Here is a 20,435-nt window from a genome sequence, read left to right on the forward strand (position 1 = left end):
CTACAAGCGTTGAAGGTGGAATTAGTTGCTAAGGATGCTGCTTTGGAATCTAAGAATTTTGAGTTAACTTCCCTAAGTTCATCCTTAACTTCGATTAAAGCAGAGCTAGCCTCCAATAAGCTTGAATTAAAAGCTTCCCAAGATGCCTTGATAGAGTACACGGTGGGTGAAGATGCAAGATTCGAGAAGAGAAAAAGGGCAATGCTAGAATCTCCTGAATTTAATGCTCCCATCTTTGCCTCCATCGCCAAAGCCCTCACCAAGGGAGCTGATGGGGGAGTGAAACAATTGAAGAGGCTAGGCCACCTGGTTTCTGACCCCCCACCCAACTTCTTGATCCGTCGGGAACTAATTGCTGAATCACCTCCCGACTTATTTCCTAAGTTATTTTAATTGTAAATCAAGATATTTTTGTATTTGAAGAACAATTTTTCATCTTTTAGGATATTCTAATTGTTGTTACCCTTAGTTTTTGCTTCTTTGGTATTTCTTTTCCTTTGACTTCTTTCGATCGGGCAGGTTCAACTTCGTGTTTGACTTCATTTATTATGGACATTTGACCGACCTCTAATGACCGATCGATCTTACATTTATGCTCAAATTCCTCCTTAGCGCTTGAACGACCTTTAGCGACCGATCGGTTTTACCATTACTCACTTTAATTTCCTTCTCAATATCTAGCCAACCTTTAGTGATTGATCGAGTTTCTACTCGTACTCATTTTCAACCCTAATACTTGGCTAATTTTCAATGACCGATCAAGTTTATGTACGAATGTATATATATTTTAAACTAACCCTAAATTTTGATCGGCTAATACTATCCTCCCAAACAAAGAATCCCTTTTGATTTCTTTGAATTTTTTATACTTAACTTTAGTATTGATTTTAACATCTCAGGAATACAACTTTTCTTATTGGCTACCCATAATGTTTCCTTATTGGTGGCATGTCTGCCTATGATGTTTGGTGTGTACCTGTTTTACTGTGTCCGCTACCTCACTGTTCCATCCAACGACTCCTCATCAGTCCCACTTTTCTTATCATCTCAATCTAACATTCTTGCTTAAAACGTCTTTTTCGATGCCCTACCCTGGCTTCTAAAAGGAAAATAGAGAAAAACTCCCTAATCACTTCGTCTTCTTCCTCTTATTCGTGTATCTTTTGTTCTTTGCTCTCTGTTAACTATTCTTGTTCTTCTTACCTCTTTCTGTTAACAATGTCGACCCTCTATGAATAGTACACCCAGTACTCTTCCAAGTTTTCTACATTGAAAGCCTATGATCTTCAATGGAATTACAACTTCCCTTCATATGTGGTCACTCCTACCCGTAGGGATTATCCTCATCTTCCTCCTCCAGAAAGTATGGCGATTTTCTGGGAACAGGTTCTGTGTGGTTTTAGGTTTCCTATTCATCCTTTCTTCATGGATGTTAGTATATATTTTGACCTTCCCCTAAATCAACTCATTCCCTAATCATTTTCTATCATGGTTGGTTTTATTATTATTCTCCGTTTACTGGATTTTCCCTTATCTGCTCGACTTTTCCACCATTTTTTCATTCCTCACCAAGTAGAAGGTGGTATTTTTGAATTTCAATGTTGTCCTAAAACTACCCTGTTCTATAGAATTCCTCCTCAAGGGGAATGACAGGATAAGTTTTTCTTTATGTGTCTTCCTTCTCCACCTCCAAACCCCATAACTTGGTGTCGAGAGCTTCCTCCTATTCCTACATTAGGCAACATTTTTGAAGATCCTTCTCTCCGTTCTTCACTGGGAAAATTAAAGGGCGCAAAATTTAGTATACCTGCTTTAATCACCGAAGGCTTATTATTTACTTTTGGTCTTAGCACAACAGACACGACCTTGGATGTTTCCTTTGGTAAAATTATTCTTCCTACTCATGTTTTGAACCATTTTTGTGTTGTTTTTAACATAAATCTCTCTTTTTTCTTCAGCTAATGCTATTCTTCCTGCCCTTATGTACAAAAATGCTTGCCTGACTAGGGCAGCCTTAACTAGACTGGGTGAGGAACTATTGAGATATCACCCTCTCAATCAGCCCCCTTCTTCCCTTGTCTACTACCTCTCTCCGAACAACCTCAGGAATCTTCCAACTCCTCAGAGTTAGAGGGTCCCTTTATGGCGAAACGTCGAAAACCTTGTACCTTGATTCCTTGTCCCCTCTCACATACCATAGCTGATTTTGAGCAAGTTTCCATTGTTCTTGACGAAATCTCCCATTCTAAAGGTAAAGAACTTGCTCCCCCTACACATGTTCATTCTAATTTTGCATTATTTATGATGAGACTAGGAATCCTCATTCCTACATCCCCTGTTATTCCCCCAGCTATTTCTTTATCAAAGGAGGTACCTATTTCTCCTGAGGATACATTGCCCCTTCTTCCAGCTTTACCTTCCATTCCACCAAATCTCGTGCCAAAAGAACTCCTTGCAGAAGATCCGTCACTTCTGGGTCTGCTACAACACCCATTGAGCAGGATCCTCCGTTAGTGAGCCTCCCCTCTTCTAATCCCTCCTCACCGGCCTCTAAACATCCTCCTTTCTCTTCTTCACCATTTACAAGTTCTCCTCGTCCTTCCCTCTTATTTCAACAAGGTCATAGTTTACCATCTTTGCTCAATCAAACTCCTACCCCTGCTCCATATGGATTGTTACAACTAAAGGGGGCATTGGCTGAGTCTTGGCTGCAATCTCAGGCACATCTGAGAAGAAGCACCTTTATTGAGCGTGTCGATGACCACAATCGCCAAGTCACTACGGTAAGTTTTTGAATCTAACTTCATTGTTTTGTAGTTTTAAAATGTAATCTTATTATCATTTCCTCTAGCTATATGCTTCGAGTCTACATTTGGGTAAGCTGGTTGTGGATTTGGAGAGAACTAACCAAATCTTAAAGGACAAGGTATAAGAATTACAAGCTGTCTCTAACCTCCCTAACAATGAACTTCTTCAGCTACAGGATAGGGTGAAGTCACAAGCTTAGTTTACCGCTAATTTAGAAAAGACTCTACAAGACATCCGCTAGATGCTACAATCTCAAGAGGAGGAAAAAAGAAACTTAGAGTTATAGCTAGAGGGGCTTAATTGCACACTTAGCGTTGAAAAGACTTTAAAAGATAAAGCTCTTTCAGAGGTTCCTCACAAAATCACCCTGCTAAACCAGCTAGAACAGTCACATGGTTCGGGATCTTATGATTTAGCCTTAGAGTTGGCTTCTAAGGACCTTGCCTTGCTCCAACAACAAGAAAGATTGCGAGCTCAAGATTTGCAAATAAGCTCACTCCTAAAAGAACTAGAGGATGCTAACGCAGAGAAGACTACTTTACAAGGGGAGAGAGATAACCTACAATCTGAATTTCAAGCATACAATGCAGGCGAGGAAGAGCGCTGGTAAAGTAGGTGCAAAGCCTATTTAAATTTCCCTGAATTTTGTGAGGAATATACTAGACGAATTGTAGGAACTCTCACTCACTCGGTTGACGGAGTAATTCAACAACTGAAGGAGGGGGGTTGTCTCTCTGAAGTCCCTCCTCCCTTGTTTATAGATCGTCGGCGACTTAACTGAGAACTCCTAAAAGACCTTTTGAGAGAATTTGAGTATACTTGAAATTTTTTACTTGCATTTTATCACAATTTCATAACTGATGTATACTATTTGCTGTTTATAAAATGTTAATGCAAATTCATACTTGCTTTTTCTTGTGTGATTTTCTTTTCTTCAGAACCACCCAAGTGTTTGTATAAATGACCTTGTTCAATATGTTTACCATATGTAAAGAAATCCCCTGGAAAAGTTATAAACAAAGGAAGTAGATTCCTTGGTTATCCTTTGAGTGACATGTAATAATGAATAAGCTTCCTTTCCAATGCTCTCCAGGTTTATATGATAAATTAAGTGTCTTGCCCATATATGAAGCATTTTCGGCTTGTCCAACGGACCGGTCAGATTTATATATCCGGGCGAAATTAAATACCTGTTATGTAAATACTACTTCGGGCTCACCGACTGTAAAGAAGACCGGTCGGATTTATACACCTGAGCGAGACTAAATATTTGTTATATAAATGTTCCTTCGGGCTTTCCCAATTGCATAGGAGACCGGTTGGATTTGTACGCCTGAGAGAAATTGAATATATGCTATATAAATATTCCTTCGGGCCTTCCCAATAGCATAGGAGAACGGTTGAATTTGTACGCCTGAATGAAATTGAATATATGCTATATGAATATTCCTTTGGAACTTCCCAACAGCAAAAGAGATCGGTCGGATTTGTACACCAGAGTGAAATTGAATATATGCTATATAAATGTTCCTTTGGGCCTTCCTTCGGGCCTTCCCAATAGCATAGAAGAACGGTTGAATTTGTACGCCTGAATGAAATTGAATATATGCTATATGAATATTCCTTTGGAACTTCCCAACAGCAAAAGAGATCGGTCGGATTTGTACACCAGAGTGAAATTGAATATATGCTATATAAATGTTCCTTTGGGCCTTCCCGATAGCATAGGTGACCGATCGTATTTGTACGCCCGAGCGAGATTGAATATATGTTATATAAATGTTCCTTCGAGCTTTCTCGACTGCATAGAAGACCGGTCAGGTTGATACGCCCGAGCAAAGTTGAATATATGCTATGCAAATGCTCCTTCAGACTTTTCCAACTGTATGGAGAACTGGTCGAATTTATATGCCCGAGCGAGATTGAATATCCATAAGTATTGTTAATGTTCAAACTCATGGTTGATCTTAGAGAAAGTTTAAAGTCTCCGGTTCCCCTTAAGGAAGTTAGGCCGATCACTCCTTAAGGTCCCCGATTGACTGTTATGAAAGTTTAAAGTCACCGGTTCCCCCTAAGGAAGCCAGGCAGGTCACTTCTCAGGGTCCCCGATCGATTGGTATGAAGGTTTAAAGTCTCGGGTTCCCCTTAAGGGAGCCAGGCCGGTTACTCCTTAGGGTCCCCGATCGACTGCTAAAGAGGTTTAAAGTCTATGGTTCCCCCTAAGGAAGCAAGTCCGGTCACTCCTTAGGGTCCCCGATCGACTGCTATGGAGGTTTAAAGTCTCCAGTTCCCCCTAAGTAAGTCAGGCTGGTCACTGCTTAGGGTCCCCGATCGACTATGGGGGAGATTTAAAAAAAAGTATGTATATCTCCCAAATAATATTGCCTGCATTTTAGCTATTATTTGTATTAAAAAATATTCGAACAAAATACATAAATGACTTACAGACATATTTGTTAAGTTCTATATGGCTGCAAATGATTAGCACTCTAGGGCCACTTGAGTTTTCTCCCTTCTATATCCTGGAGGTAATAGACGTCCGATACAAGTTTTTGTATGATTTTATAAAGTCCTCCCCATTGAGGTTCTAGCTTGTTAACATCTCCTACAGGCTTGATGCGCTTGCACACCAGATCACCTACCTGAAAGAACCTCAGAATAACTCTCTTGTTGTAATTCTATCTCATTCATTACCGATAAGAAATAAGTCGGGTTGTTGCTTTGTCCCACGCTTCCTCTATTAAATCAAGTTCCATAAGGCGTCGATCTACATTGTTATCATCATAAAGCCTTCTTTGATCAAACTCCACTCCTACTTCAATTGGAATCACTGCTTCACCACCATAAACAAGGTGAAAAGGAGTAATTCCTGTAGATTCTCAAGGAGTAGTACAATATGCCCATAATACACTCGGCAACTCATCTACCTAGCTACCACCCACATGATCTAATTTGGTTTTAAGTCTTCTGACAATTTTTCTATTGGTTACTTCAACTTATCCATTACTCTATGGATATGCCACAGAGGTGAAATCTTGTGTGATGTCGTAATCAGAGCACCATTTCTTAATTTTCTTCCTTGAAATTGCCTTCCGTTATCAGAAACTATTTTGTGTGGAATACCAAATCTGTAGACAATATGCTTCCATAGAAATTTGATAACTGTATGTTCAGTAATTCTGGCCAATGGTTCTGCTTCTACCCATTTAGATAAATAGTCCACTGCTACCAACAAGAACTTCCTCTGAGAAAGTGCAAGAGGGAAATGTCCTACTATATCCATGGCCCATTGATCGAAAGGACAAGATACTATAGAAGTCTTCAATAATTTAGTAGGATGATGAGGAATATTTTGATGTTTCTAGTAAGACAAACAAGTTCTCATAAGCTGAGCAACATCTGTTTGTAAAGTGGGCCAAAAATATCCAGCTAATAATATCTTCCTAGCTAGAGATCTGCCTCCCATATGACTACCATAAGAACCCTAATGCTCCTCTTGTAGAATATATTGTATGTCATTTGATCCAACACATTTAAGCAGAGGGCTAGAAAAGGCCCTCTTATATAAGTGATCTCCAATCATAGTATATTGGCTTGCCCTCTTTTTGAATACCCTAGCTTGTTCTACATCAGTGGGTAAAATTGATAGTTAGAGCCCTAGAGCCAATCATTTGATGATTGTATTATGGACTTATTGTATCATATTCTTATATATAAATAAAGGCATTTGTTTTGGTTATTATACTTACTTGTATTGGTGCCAAATAAACTAAGTATAATAGCGTCCTTAAGTAGACGGTTCTCACCTATATCAATCGGTTAGTTGAACCGATAGTGAGATGATATAGGGAGCACTACTCTTAATCATTCCTAGTCGAGTATTAACATTCAGGGACAATGTTAATGCAATAAGACTAGCATGTAGGTGAACTCGATGACTTAATCTCACAAGTCATGGATATAGAGATATCAAGTTGACACATGGGTATGCATTGGAGAATGAATACTGAATGAACCGCCATGAGAAAGTATCATGGATCGTTATATGAGTGTCATATACTTTCTCATGTGGCTATTAGTATGACTACTAGTCCTTGGACCTGAAGTCACCATGGATCCCTACATAAGGAGTTATGTACTTTGGTTTCGTCAAACGTCACCCGTAACTGGGTGGACTATAAAGGCGATTACTGGGTATGTAACGAATTATGCAGAGGGATGTGAGTGATGTAGATGAGATCTATCCCTCCTATATGACGGGAGAGACATCGATATTCTTGATAGAGTGAGACCACGAAGTGCATGGTCATGCCCAAATGAGTCAATATGAGATATTGAGCTTATTTGATTTAGTGAGTCTACTTGGATTTCAAGATTTAGATTAGTCAGAGGATGACACGGTCTATGCCTCACATTGATCAATCTAGATGTCTAGAATAGAAGGACACTTGTCATATATTGTGAGGAGTCACAATTAGTAGTCACAAGGTGATGTTGGATCTCAACATTCTTGTAACTTGGGTAGTAATGATGTGTTGCTAGATACCACTCATTACTTATGCTTCTAAATGAGTTTAGGAGCATTGCCAACGTTACAAGAACCTATAGGGTCACACACAAAGGGAAATTAGATGGATATTAGGTTCATTTGATGAACCTAAATGATTAGGTTCATATGATGAACCAAATTGGATTAAGAGTAATCCAAAGTAGGCTAATTGAGTTGGACTCAATTTTGTTCATGTGTTAAGTGAGTCTAATTTGGACTTAGACTCATTTAATTAATTTAATTCAATGAATAGAGATTCATTAAATTCAAATTGACTTGAACCAATGGTTAGATTTGATCAACCATGGAAGAGAAGTGGTCAAGTTTGACTTGACTTGAGAGGAAGATGAAGGGTCAAGTTTGACTTGACCATTTTCCACCTCATTGGTGAGTTGGCATTAAGTGGGCCAATGATGTTGCTCCACATCATCATGGTTGCTTAAGTGGGATGCCACATCATGGGAGTTACCAAGAGTTGAGACTCTTGGCATCCCATGGAGGTTACAAACCATCCTAAAGTGGCCGGCCACTTTTATTCATGTGGAGGAGTTTCATTTTGTGGGTGTAACTCCATCTTCTTCTTCCTTAGTTCTCTTCTCTCCCTCTCCTCCATGGTTACTGATCTCTAAGGTTGCTAGCACATCCTTAGAGGTTTTTTCTCCATCTCTTGCTTGTGTGGATACACATAGAGAAGTGTCTACTTTGACACTTTCGAGATCCGGCGAACTGAGGACAAGCAGGATTGCGAAGGGCTTCGCATCAAGGGTATATTCCTTCTCCTTTGTAGATCTACTGTAGATCAAGGTTTAGAAACTCGTACTCATAAGTTTTTCAAAAGTTTTATCTTTGCACGGATCCGGTGGCGGGGGTTTCGGGGTTTCCGCGACGTGAAAAAGCGGTTTTCGCGGCTCGAAAAATCCAACAGTGGTATCAGAGTCACGTGCGAAGACTTGTACGAGTTTAATTTGATTTTTTATGAAAAATAAAGGTTCTGTGATTTTCTGTAAATTTATGTTTTTAATTGTTTTATGAGTAATTTTCTCGTAGAAGCGAAGCACAAGTGTTTCGACACTTGTAGGCTTCGACTACCGAGAAGTTTTTCCAGAAACGGCAAGGTTTCGCCCCAAAACTTTTTGGGACAGCGGACTAAGGCGCTTTTGGATCGCTTAGGGACACTCGCGATGGTTAGATCGCGGGTAGGGGCGCTGCCCTTGCCCTCGCAAGGGGATTCGTTCCGCGATTGCGCCTGAAAATCGCTAAACGGGACTGCCGGGAATTTTTACTCGTAAAATTGTATAAAATTGGTATTAAAATTGCAGAAAATTATAGAAAATACATAATTTAGAATTATGTATAATTTGTGATAGTCATGGCCCAAAAAGACCCAATTGGATTGGTATATTTTGTGTTGTAATTTAAAATATGGCTTGCGTGTCGTCATGTGATTGTGTGTGCTGTATTGTTTGATACGCGACTTGCGCGTCGTGCCTTTCTCTATTTATTCTTGTTGTAAATTAGTTTAGACTCGAATGTAACTTGAGTTTCAAAATTGTAATGTACAAAATTGGAGCCGTGGAAGGTCCACTCGAGACGGAGTTACGAGGAGGGCGCGAGCAACACAAGGTGGTCAAAGGGAGGAGCTTAAGAAGCTGTTGACCCTAGGTTGACCATTCGATCTTCTCATTGTCTTGAGAAGATCGTAGTAGGGCCATGACAAATCATAAATTAATTTAATTAATTGCTTGTGTAATTGTGATGCATGATTAAGTAATTAATTAGTGCCTAATGATTAGATTGGATCTAAGTCATGCACATGATGCACCCTTTCGATTAGATTAGATCTATCGAGTATATGATACGCATCATCATTTAGATTAGATCTAAATCACGTCAACTCTAATACCTACCGTATCGTGATACCTATCACTACCTCGATCACATGTGTTGTTGAATCTGCCAAAGCAGAGCAACACATATTATCTTGGTAGGGTACGGAGGGACAATCTTGGTCCCGCTTATCAATGCATGGGTGAGTACAACTCAATTAGATTGAGTAACTAGTTAACTCGATTGGATCAAGTAAAACTATAGGCATATTTCCAACGGTTGGAATATAGGACATAATCACATTTATATTAATTCTTGGGCGTATTAGCCAAAGCTAACTCAAGTTTTAATATAACTGCGGATAATGATCCTATAAACAAGAGTTGCATAGAGATGTAATTGGTAAATTGTTACCTACCGATCATACTAAGTCTTGGGCGATTTAGCCAAAGCTAACTCAAGGCGTAGTATGATGTGGATCTTGTCTCACATGAATTATAGAATTCAGTGGGAGCATCATTTAGTTAAAGTCCTAATTAAATGATTTAAAAGAATATAATATTTATTTTCTTTCTACATTTTTCTGTTGTAGATAACCATGACGTCGAATATGAATTCTTTCTCCCTGCGTTCTGTCCTTAAGAAGGACAAGCTCAACAGAGCTAATTTCCTGGACTGGTACGGGAATCTGAGAATTGTTCTCACACAGGAACGTAAACTGTACGTTTTGGAGCAGCCCATTCCGGAGGCACCTCCTGCCACTGCCACGCGAGCTGACCGAGATGCTTACAAGAAGCATCAAGATGACGCATTAGATGTGTCATGTCTCATGCTCGCAACCATGAACTCTGAGCTTCAAAAGCAACATGAGTTGATGGGTGCTTATGATATGGTTGAACATCTTCGTCAACTGTATCAAGGACAAGCAGGGCACTGGAAGAGGAACTCCACAGGATACCTGGAAGATCTTAAGAAGAAGAGAAATAAGATTTCTACTTCAGGTATAAATGTTATAGAAGTCAACCTCTCTATTTCTTCATCGTGGGTATTAGATACCGGATGTGCTTCTCACATTTGTACTAATGTACAAGCGTTGAGAAATAGCAGAGCATTGACGAAGGGCGAGATAGACCTACGAGTAGGCAATGGAGCACGGGTTGCTGCTGTTGCCGTAGGAACTTACTATCTATCTCTACCCTCTGGGCTTATACTAGAATTAAATGAATGTTGTTATGTGTCTACCTTGACTAAGAATATTATATCAGTTTCTTGTTTGGACAAGAAAGGGCTTTCATTTATTATAAAGAACAAATGTTGTTCAGTTTATTTAAATGAAATGTTCTATTACAGTGCACCTCTGATGAACGGACTCTATATTCTAGACTTTGAGAGCCCTATCTATAACATAAGTACCAAGAGGTTCAAGTCAAATGACATGAACCAAACCTATCTCTGTCACTGTCACTTAGGTCATATAAATGACAAGCGCTTATCCCAGCTCCATAAGGATGGTTTGCTGGACTCATTTGATTTTGAATCTTATGAGACGTGCGAGTCATGCCTACTAGGCAAGATGACCAAGACTCCCTTTAGTGGGCACAGTGAGAGAGCGACTGACTTGTTAGGTCTTATACATAGTGATGTATGTGGCCCTTTCAATGTCGCTGCTAGAGGCGGTTATAGGTGCTTCATCACATTTACTGATGATTTCAGTAGATATGGTTATGTGTACTTGATGACACATAAGTCAGAATCCTTTGAAAAGTTCAAAGAATTCAAGAATGAAGTACAGAACCAGCTTGGCAAGAGTATTAAGATACTTCGATCAGATCGAGATGGAGAATACCTTAGCCATGAGTTTCGTGACTACCTAGCTGAGTGTGGGATTCTATCCCAACTCACCCCTCCTGGAACACCACAGCCGAATGGTGTATCCGAAAGGAGGAATCGTACTCTATTAGATATGGTACGATCTATGATGAGTCATACAGATCTTCCGACATACCTTTGGGGCTATGCTCTAGACACGGCAGCTTTTATACTCAACTGAGTTCTATCCAAGACCGTGATAAAGACACCATATAGGATATGGACTGGGAGAGATGCCCAGGTGTCTTTCATGAGAATTTGGGGTTGTGAGGCTTACGTTTGACGTCAAGTCTCAGACAAGTTAGGACCCAAATCTTACAAGTGCTACTTTATTGGATATCCCAAGGAAACTAAAGGATATTACTTCTACATTCCCAGTCATCACAAGGTAGTTGTGGCAAAGACTGGGGTCTTTTTAGAAAGGGACTTTGTTTCTAGAAAGACTAGTGGGAGCACGTTCGATCTTGAAGAAGTTCAAGATGCGAACAATAGCACTGAAGCCTCGATGGAAGTTGAACTAGAACCACAAAGTGTTGTGGATGATGTTGTTCCACAAGGAGTTGAGGAACAACAACCAGTTCAAGTAGACATACCTGTTCGCAGGTCTGATAGGGTACGTCGTCAGCCTGAGAGATACTCATTTCTCTTGTCTGACCATGATGACGTTGTGCTCATAGATGATGAGCCTACCACCTATCATGAAGCTGTGATGAGACCAGATTCCAAGAAATGGCTAGAGGCCATGAGATCCGAAATGGAATCCATGTACACCAACCAAGTATGGACTTTGGTTGAACCACCTGAAGGGGAAAAACCCATTGGGTGTAAGTGGGTCTTTAAGAGAAAGACTGGCATGGATGGACTTATCTATAAGGGTCGCTTGGTAGCTAAAGGTTTCAAGCAGATTCATGGTATTGACTATGATGAAACCTTTTCTCCAGTAGCGATGTTTAAGTCCATTCGGATTATACTTGCTATTGCAGCCTACCATGACTATGAGATATGGCAGATGGATGTCAGAACCATGTTTCTGAATGGAAACCTACTCGAGGATGTGTACATGACACAACGTGAGGGTTTTGTAGATCCACAGCATACTAGCAGAGTATGCAAGCTGCAAAGGTCCATTTATGGACTAAAGCAAGCTTCTCGGAGCTGGAATCTTGGATTCGATGATGCAATCAAACAGTTTGGTTTCATCAAGAATGAAGATAAACCTTGTGTCTACAAGAAGGTTGTAGGGGATATAGTTGTCTTCCTCATATTGTATGTGGATGACATACTACTCATTGGGAACGACATCCCTTTACTTCAGTCTGTCAAGACCTGGCTAGGGAGTTGCTTCTCAATGAAGGACTTAGGTGAGGCATCCCGCATTCTAGGGATACAGATCTATAGAGATAGATCTAAGAGATTGCTTGGCCTAAGTCAGAGTACATATATTGATAAGGTACTCCTTCGGTTTGCCATGAAGAACTCCAAGAAGGGATTTCTACCGATGTCACATGGCGTGAGTCTTTCAAAGACTCAAGGTCCCTCTTCTAGAGAGGAGAGAGACCGCATGGATCAGATCCCTTATGCCTCAGCCATAGGGTCTATCATGTACACCATGCTATGTACTCGACCAGATGTCTCGTGTGCTTTGAGCATGACGAGCAGATACAAGTCAGATCCAGGTGAAAGTCACTGGATAGCGGTCAAGAATATTCTTAAGTACTTAAGAAGAACTAAAGAATATTTCTTAATATATGGAGGTAATGACGAGCTAGCTGTAAAGGCTTACAATGATGCTAGTTTCCAGACCGACCAGGATGATTATCGATCGCAATCAGGGTTCGTATTTTGCATAAATGGTGGTGCTGTGAGCTGGAAGAGTTCGAAGCAGGACACAGTAGCTGATTCTACGACAGAGGCCGAGTACATTGCTGCATCAGAGGCAGCAAAGGAGGCAGTTTGGATCCGCAAGTTTATCACTGAACTTGGGGTGGTTCCCAGTATCGCTGACCCTATTGAGCTCTATTGTGACAACAATGGAGCTAAAGCACAGGCGAAGGAACCTCGCTCACACCAGTGGACCAAACACATACTACGACGCTTCCATCTCATTCGAGAGATTATCGATAGAGGAGATGTGAAGATATGCAGAGTACCTACAGAGGCTAACATCGCAGATCCCTTGACCAAGGCTTTGGCACAGAGGAAGCATGATGGTCACACTAGGTCATTGGGGCTTAGAGCCTACACTGATTGGCACTAGTACTAGTGGGAGATTGTTAGTTAGAGCCCTAGGGCCAATCATTTGATGATTGTATCATATTCTTATATATAAATAAAGGCATTTGTTTTGGTTATTATACTTACTTGTATTGGTGCCAAATAAACTAAGTATAATAGCGTCCTTGAGTAGACGGTTCTCACCTATATCAATCGGTTAGTTGAACCGATAGTGAGATGATATAGGGAACACTACTCTTAATCATTCCTAGTCGAGTATTAACATTCAGGGACAATGTTAATGCAATAAGACTAGCATGTAGGTGAACTCGATGACTTAATCTCACAAGTCATGGATATAGAGATATCAAGTTGACACATGGGTATGCATTGGAGAATGTATACTGAATGACCCGCCACGAGAAAGTATCATGGATCGTTATATGAGTGTCATATACTTTCTCATGTGGCTATTAGTATGACTACTAGTCCTTGGACCTGAAGTCACCATGGATCCCTACATAAGGAGTTATGTACTTTGGTTTCGTCAAACGTCACCCGTAACTGGGTGGACTATAAAGGCGATTACTGGGTATGTAACGAATTATGCAGAGGGATATGAGTGATGTAGATGGATTCTATCCCTCCTATATGATGGGAGAGATATCGATATTCTTGATAGAGTGAGACCACGAAGTGCATGGCCATGCCCAAATGAGTCAATATGAGATATTCAGCTCATTTGATTTAGTGAGTCTAATTGGAGTTCAAGATTTAGATTGGTCAGAGGATGACATGGTCTATGCCTCACATTGATCAATCTAGATGTCTAGGATAGAAGGACACTTGTCATATATTGTGAGGAGTCACAATTAGTAGTCACAAGGTGATGTTGGATCTCAACATTCTTATAACTTGGGTAGTAATGATGTGTTGCTAGATACCGCTCATTACTTATGCCTCTAAATGAGTTTAGGAGCATTACCAACGTTACAAGAACCTATAGGGTAACACACAAAGGGTAATTAGATGGAGATTAGGTTCATTTGATAAACCTAAATGATTAGGTTCATATGATGAACCAAATTAGATTAAGAGTAATCCAAAGTAGGCTAATTGAGTTGGACTCAATTTGGTTTATGTGTTAAGTGAGTCTAATTTGGACTTAGACTCATTTAATTAATTTAATTCAATGAATAGAGATTCATTAAATTCAAATTGACTTGAACCAATGGTTAGATTTGATCAACCATGGACGAGAATTGGTCAAGTTTGACTTGACTTGAGAGGAAGATGAAGGGTCAAGTTTGACTTGACCATTTGCCACCTCATTGGTGAGTTGGCATTAAGTGGGCCAATGATGATGCTCCACATCATCATGGTTGCTTAAGTGGGATGCCACCTCATGGGAGTTACCAAGAGTTGTGACTCTTGGCATCCCATGGAGGTTACAAACCATCCTATAGTGGCTGACCACTTTTATTCATGTGGAGGAGTTTCATTTTGTGGGTGTAACTCCATCTTCTTCTTCCTTGGTTCTCTTCTCTCCCTCTCCTCCATGGTTACTGATCTCTAAGGTCGCTAGCACATCGTTAGAGGTTTTTTCTCCATCTCTTGCTTGTGTGGATACACATAGAGAAGTGTCTACTTTGACACTTTCGAGATCCGGCGAACCGAGGACAAGCGGGATTGCGGAGGGCTTCGCATCAAGGGTATATTCCTTCCCCTTTGTAGATCTACTGTAGATCGAGGTTTAGAAACTCGTACTCGTAAGTTTTTCGAAAGTTTTATCTTCACACGGATCCGGTGGCGGGGGTTTCGGGGTTTCCGCGACGCGAAAAAGAGATTTTCGCGGCCCGAAAAACCCAACAAAAATTCCTTGCCGTAAAAATAGAATGATTAGTGTTATCCAATCACTATAAATTTCTAGATTAGCCTGTTGTTCAATACAAGATACTAATTACGTTTGTTCCACTGGTCTATCCAAATTCCAAGGCTCAATGGCAGAAGCTAATTTAACAAACTCATCTGCTACTTGATTATCTATTCGAGAGATTTCCTTTATACTTACTTCATGAAATTTAGCCTTCAATTTATCAAAGGCCTCTTCATATAGCTTGAGTCTTTCATTACTAATTCCAAAGTTGCTCATCAATTGTTGTGCTACCAATTGGGAATCAGAATGAATTACCACACTAGCAGCTCCCACATGCTTAGCAGCTTGTAAGCCTGCTATAAATGCTTCATACTCAGCCTCATTATTGGTGGCTCTGTAATTCAATCTAACAGATAACTATATTCGATCTTCCCTAGGAGATATAAGAAGAACCCTAATTCTACTGCCTTGTCAAGTAGAAGATCCATCCGCATAGATAATTCAGGTTTCCTCTGTTTCAGGACTTGGTATTTCTATTATGAAATCCGCCAAAGCTTGAGCTTTGATGGTTGTCCGAGGCCAATATTATATATCATACTCACTGAGCTCGGTCATCCACTTAATCAGTCTCCTGGATGCCTCTGGGTTAACAAGCACCTAACTGAGAGTGATATTAGATAATACTATAATTGGATATGATAGAAAATAAGGGTGTAACCTCCGAGCTGCTAAAACCAATCCATAAGTCAACTTCTCGAGTGTCGTATATCGACACTCTGCCCCCTTTAATAAATAATTCAAAAAATACACAGGTAATTGTTCTTTCTCTTCCTGCCTCACTAATACAAAACCAACAGCATGATCATTGAAATATAAGTGCACCCACAAAGTTTTTCCTACTATTGGTTTAGCTAATACAAGAAGAGTAGACAAATATTCTTTTAACTCTTTGAACGCCTTGCTACAATCCTCATCCCATTGGAACTTAGTCGCTCGTCAGAGTACCTTGAAGAAAGGGAGGCTCCGATTGGCCGATTGAGAGATAAAGTGAGATAGGGCGGTAATCCTCCCTGTCAACCTTTGAGCCTCCTTCAGGTTCTTTGGGGGAGTCATGTCCTGTAATGCTTTCACCTTACTGGGATTGACCTCTATTCCTCGCTCAGTCACTATGTATCCCAGGAACTTCCCACTTTTGGCACCAAATAAACTCTTGTTGGGATTGAGCTTGAGTCCATACCTCCTCAAAGTCCTACAAGTTTCTTCAATATTAGCACATAAACTAGAAGCCCGTATAGTTTTTATAAGAATATCATTCACATAAACTTCTATATTTCTTCCAATCTGCTTCTTGAAAACCTTGTTCATAAGCCGTTGATAAGTAGTTCCTGCATTCTTTAGGCCAAAAGACATAATATTATAACAATAAGTACCTTCAGCAGTTATAAAGATAACATTTTCCTGATCCGCCTTGGCAAGTGGAATTTGATGATATCCTTGATAGGCATCCAGCATACTGATAAACTCGTAGCCAGCCGTGGAATCCACCACTTGATTTATGTGAGGTAGAGGATAATAGTCTTTCGGGCAAGCCTTGTTGAGATCTCTGAAATCAATACATACTCACCATTTGTTACCCCGCTTAGAAACCAGAACCACATTAGTCAGCCAGCTTGGAAATTGTACTTCCCGAATGTATCCAACCTCCAGTAGTTTATCTACTTCCTCTTTGATGATCTTATTCTGGTCAGCCCCGAAGTCCCTCTTTTGTTGTTTGATCGGCCGGGCGTCCGAATAAATGTGAAGAGCGTGCTCCATAACTGTTGGCGCAACACATTTCACTTCCTTAGGTGTCCAGGCGAACACATCATTATTTTTTGTCAAGCACTTTATCAAATCCTCTCTGAGATCAGGATCTAGGTCGGAAGCGATATGTGTGGTAGCTTCTTGTCGGCCAGGCTATATTTGCACTTCCTCCTTTTCTTCATATATGAGGGTGGGCGACCTTTCATGAATGACGTTGATATCCATCCTCTTAGCTTTTCGGGCGGCATTAGCTTCCGCCCTTACAATCTCCGCATAACATTTACGTGTTGTTATATGATCTCCCTTAACTTCCCCTACTTGATCATCCATAGGGAATTTTATCTTCTGGTAGAAAGTAGAAACAACCGCCCTGAATTCATTCAAGGATGGTCGACCCAAGATAATATTATAGGTTGACGGAGCGTCCACAACCATGAAGACCGATCGACACGTCCGCATGAGAGGCTCCTCCCCTAAGGATATGTCCAATTTTATCAGACGCAGTGGTTGTACCTCATTACCCGTGAACTCATATAATGGAGTAACCATAGGCTGAAGCTCGCTCGGGTTGATCCGCAATTGGTCAAAAGCTTGCTTAAAGATAATGTTAACAGAACTACCAGTATAAATAAAAGTACGTGAAATGTTATAATTGGCTATAACAGCCTTGATTATCAGTACATCATCATGGGGTACTTCTACCCCCACCAAATCTCTAGGTCCAAAACTGATTTCCAGCCCAGCCGCCTTCTTAGCACTACATCTAACGGCATGAATTGTTAATTGTCGAGCGTGCGACTTTCTCGTCCGATTAGAATCTCCATCAGTAGGCCCTCCTGCTATCATGCTAATGTTGCCCCGAGTGGCGTTACTGCGATTTTCTTCCTATCAAGCCGATGATGGCTTTGATTGTGCCTGTCCAGGTGCTTGAGCTTGTACCGCAAGGAGAGGTAATATTCCTGCTTGTGACCCACTCGGTTGATATTCGATTTTGAGCAGGCTATTCTATCAAGGATATCGCCGGTGATTTGGCATTAGAGGACGCCGACGGTATCGAGTGTTACCTGCTTGTTGATTCTTCAGAGTGAAATAATTCTCCGTACCATGAGTATTAGTCAGATGGTATGTGCACCATCTTTAAGAAAAATGTTGAGGAACTCCCAACTGTTGCATTGCTTGAGGCCGTGGCTCGAGATGACAATAGGGCACGTCCGCCCGAGGCCCCTTAGGAGGTTGGGCAGGTCCCCCCGAGTGGGCCACTACTGGAACTGGTGCAGGGATGTTAACCTCTTTCCTACGAGTCACTTGAGCTTCTTCCACATTGATAAATTCCGAAGCTCGTTCAATTAAGATATCGTAATTGGTAGGAGGATTCCTAACCAAATCCTTGAAAAAATCATTATCATTAAGCTCCTGAGAGAAGGTGCTTACCAAGATCTCTGTAGTGGCTGATGGAACATCAATAGCCACTTGATTGAACCTCTTAATATAAGCTCTGATAGATTCCTTAGGTCCTTGCTTCATAGAAAAAAGACTCTATGGAGTTTTATGGTACCTCCGATTGCTGGAAAAATGATGTAAGAATAACTTGCAGAAATCCTTGAAGAGATGAATAGAATTCTCTGGCAATCGCTTAAACCATCTTTGTGTTGCTTCTCCAAAAGTAGTAAGAAACATCCGACATTTAACTCCATCAGTGAATTATTGGAGAAGCGCTGCATGCTCAAACTTGAGAAAATGATCTTCAAGATCAGTTGTTCCTGAATATTCTCCAACATTTAGGTTCTGATAATGTTTTGGTAGTGGATCATCCAACACCCGTTGAGAAAATAGAGTGATAATCATTTCAGGAGAGCTATCGCTAGCTGCCACCTTCCCCTTTCTCTTTTCCCTTATAGGGGTTTCTCCAAAGGATTCCTAAAGGGCTACTCTTCGTCCTCCTTGTTCCAGAGGTGTTCAAAAATAAGCTTTAGGACGATGAGTGGGAGAGAGAGGAGCAGAGAACAGATGATCCAGATCTCCTCCTTTGATTTCCCTTTCTCGGTGGTGGGAAGTTACTAACATCGTAGGAGGTGGCGCCACAGGTAACGTGCCACCAGTATTCACTTGTTGTTGTTGTTGCTGCAGTATCTTCTGTACTCTGGCGTTGATGAGCAACTCCAGATCATCTTGTAAAATAGTGATAGTGTTGGGTTTGCTAGCTTGCTCCATCTCCGTAGCCTCATATCTAGGTGAATAGTTCCCACAGATGACGCCAAATTTGATCCTATCTGAGATCTATGAAGATGAGCACTAATTCTTCTAAATGATAAAGACTTCCGATGAAGATGAACTCCGATGATCTGAAGAAACTCCTCCACGCTTCTGCGCACAACGAGATGAGCCAACAAAGCGTTAGCGACCTAAGACCGGGGTAGGGATCCCTGGCTAGGCCCTCTGACGCTCAAGTTAGTTCCTCTCACAGATGGAAGAAGAAGAAGAAGAAGAAGAATAACAGTAATTGAAGTTGAAACAGAGTTTAGATGCCAGAACTTGCGTACCTTGCCAATGGAGAAGATCCCCCTTTTTATACCACCACACATGACCTCCGTAGTCGTGAGGTGGTCCCTGATACATTAGAGTTTATTAGGAGATGAAATCATCTTCTATACTTCATGCAATAATTCTTTAAGGAGATTTTCTATACCCTAGATGTACCCATTTTGTCGTTTATGACACATCATCATAATTTAAGAAGCTTCTAGAAGATATTTCCTGCCAAATATTCTATTAAGCATGTTTCGTCCGGTCGTTCAAGTTGGACGCATATACTGTTAAGAATGCCTCCTACTAAATATGTCCCGGTCGGTCATTCAAGCCGATCGTATTTACTGTTCAAACTACCTCCTGTTAAATATGTTTCAGCCGGTCATTCAAGTCAGCCGTATATACTATTCAAATTACCTTCTATTGAATATGCTTTGATCGATCGTTCAAGTTGGTTATATATACTATTCAGATTACCTTCTGTTGAATATGCTTCGATCGGTCGCTTAAGCCGGTCGTATATAGTGTTATGAATGCTTCCTGTTGAACCTATCTTTTATGCTCGGGCGAGCTTTTGTTCGGCCGAGCATATATGAGCATGTGGATGCTCGCTCGGCTTATTGTCGGCCAGTTATATGTTGAGAGATTTTATACAAGGCTAAATGTCTTTATGCTCGGGCAAGCATTATCCGAACGAGAATATACGAGCACATGGGTGCTCGCTTGGCCTGCGATCGGCCGGTAACATCCTGAGAGTTATATATAAGGATGAATGCCTTTATACTCAAGCGGGTTTTGTCCAGCCAAACATATATGAGCAGTGGGCGCTCGCTCGGCCTGCAATCGGCCAGTTATATGTAGAAAATATTATATAAGGCTAAATGTCTTTATGCTTGGGCGGGCTTTACCCGAACGAGCATATTCGAGCATGTGGGTGCGCTCGGCCTACGATCGAATAGTTAT

At 40.8% G+C, this 20,435-nt stretch overlaps 1 protein-coding gene across 1 annotated transcript; it reads right to left on the reverse strand.

Moving 5' to 3' along the window:
- Positions 1 to 15,227: 15,227 nt before the first annotated feature.
- On the reverse strand, positions 15,228 to 16,958 carry LOC122004273. Its single transcript, XM_042559187.1, has 4 exons — positions 16,778 to 16,958; positions 16,574 to 16,690; positions 16,149 to 16,528; positions 15,228 to 15,560 (listed from the first exon to the last, which is right to left on the reverse strand). The coding sequence occupies exons 1-4, from the start codon at positions 16,956 to 16,958 to the stop codon at positions 15,228 to 15,230; spliced, it is 1,011 nt and encodes a 336-aa protein (XP_042415121.1).
- Between the last annotated feature and the right edge of the window lie 3,477 nt (positions 16,959 to 20,435).

Source organism: Zingiber officinale, chromosome 7B (genome assembly GCF_018446385.1).
Source record: "Zingiber officinale cultivar Zhangliang chromosome 7B, Zo_v1.1, whole genome shotgun sequence".
In the NCBI taxonomy this organism is placed as follows: Eukaryota; Viridiplantae; Streptophyta; class Magnoliopsida; order Zingiberales; family Zingiberaceae; genus Zingiber; species Zingiber officinale.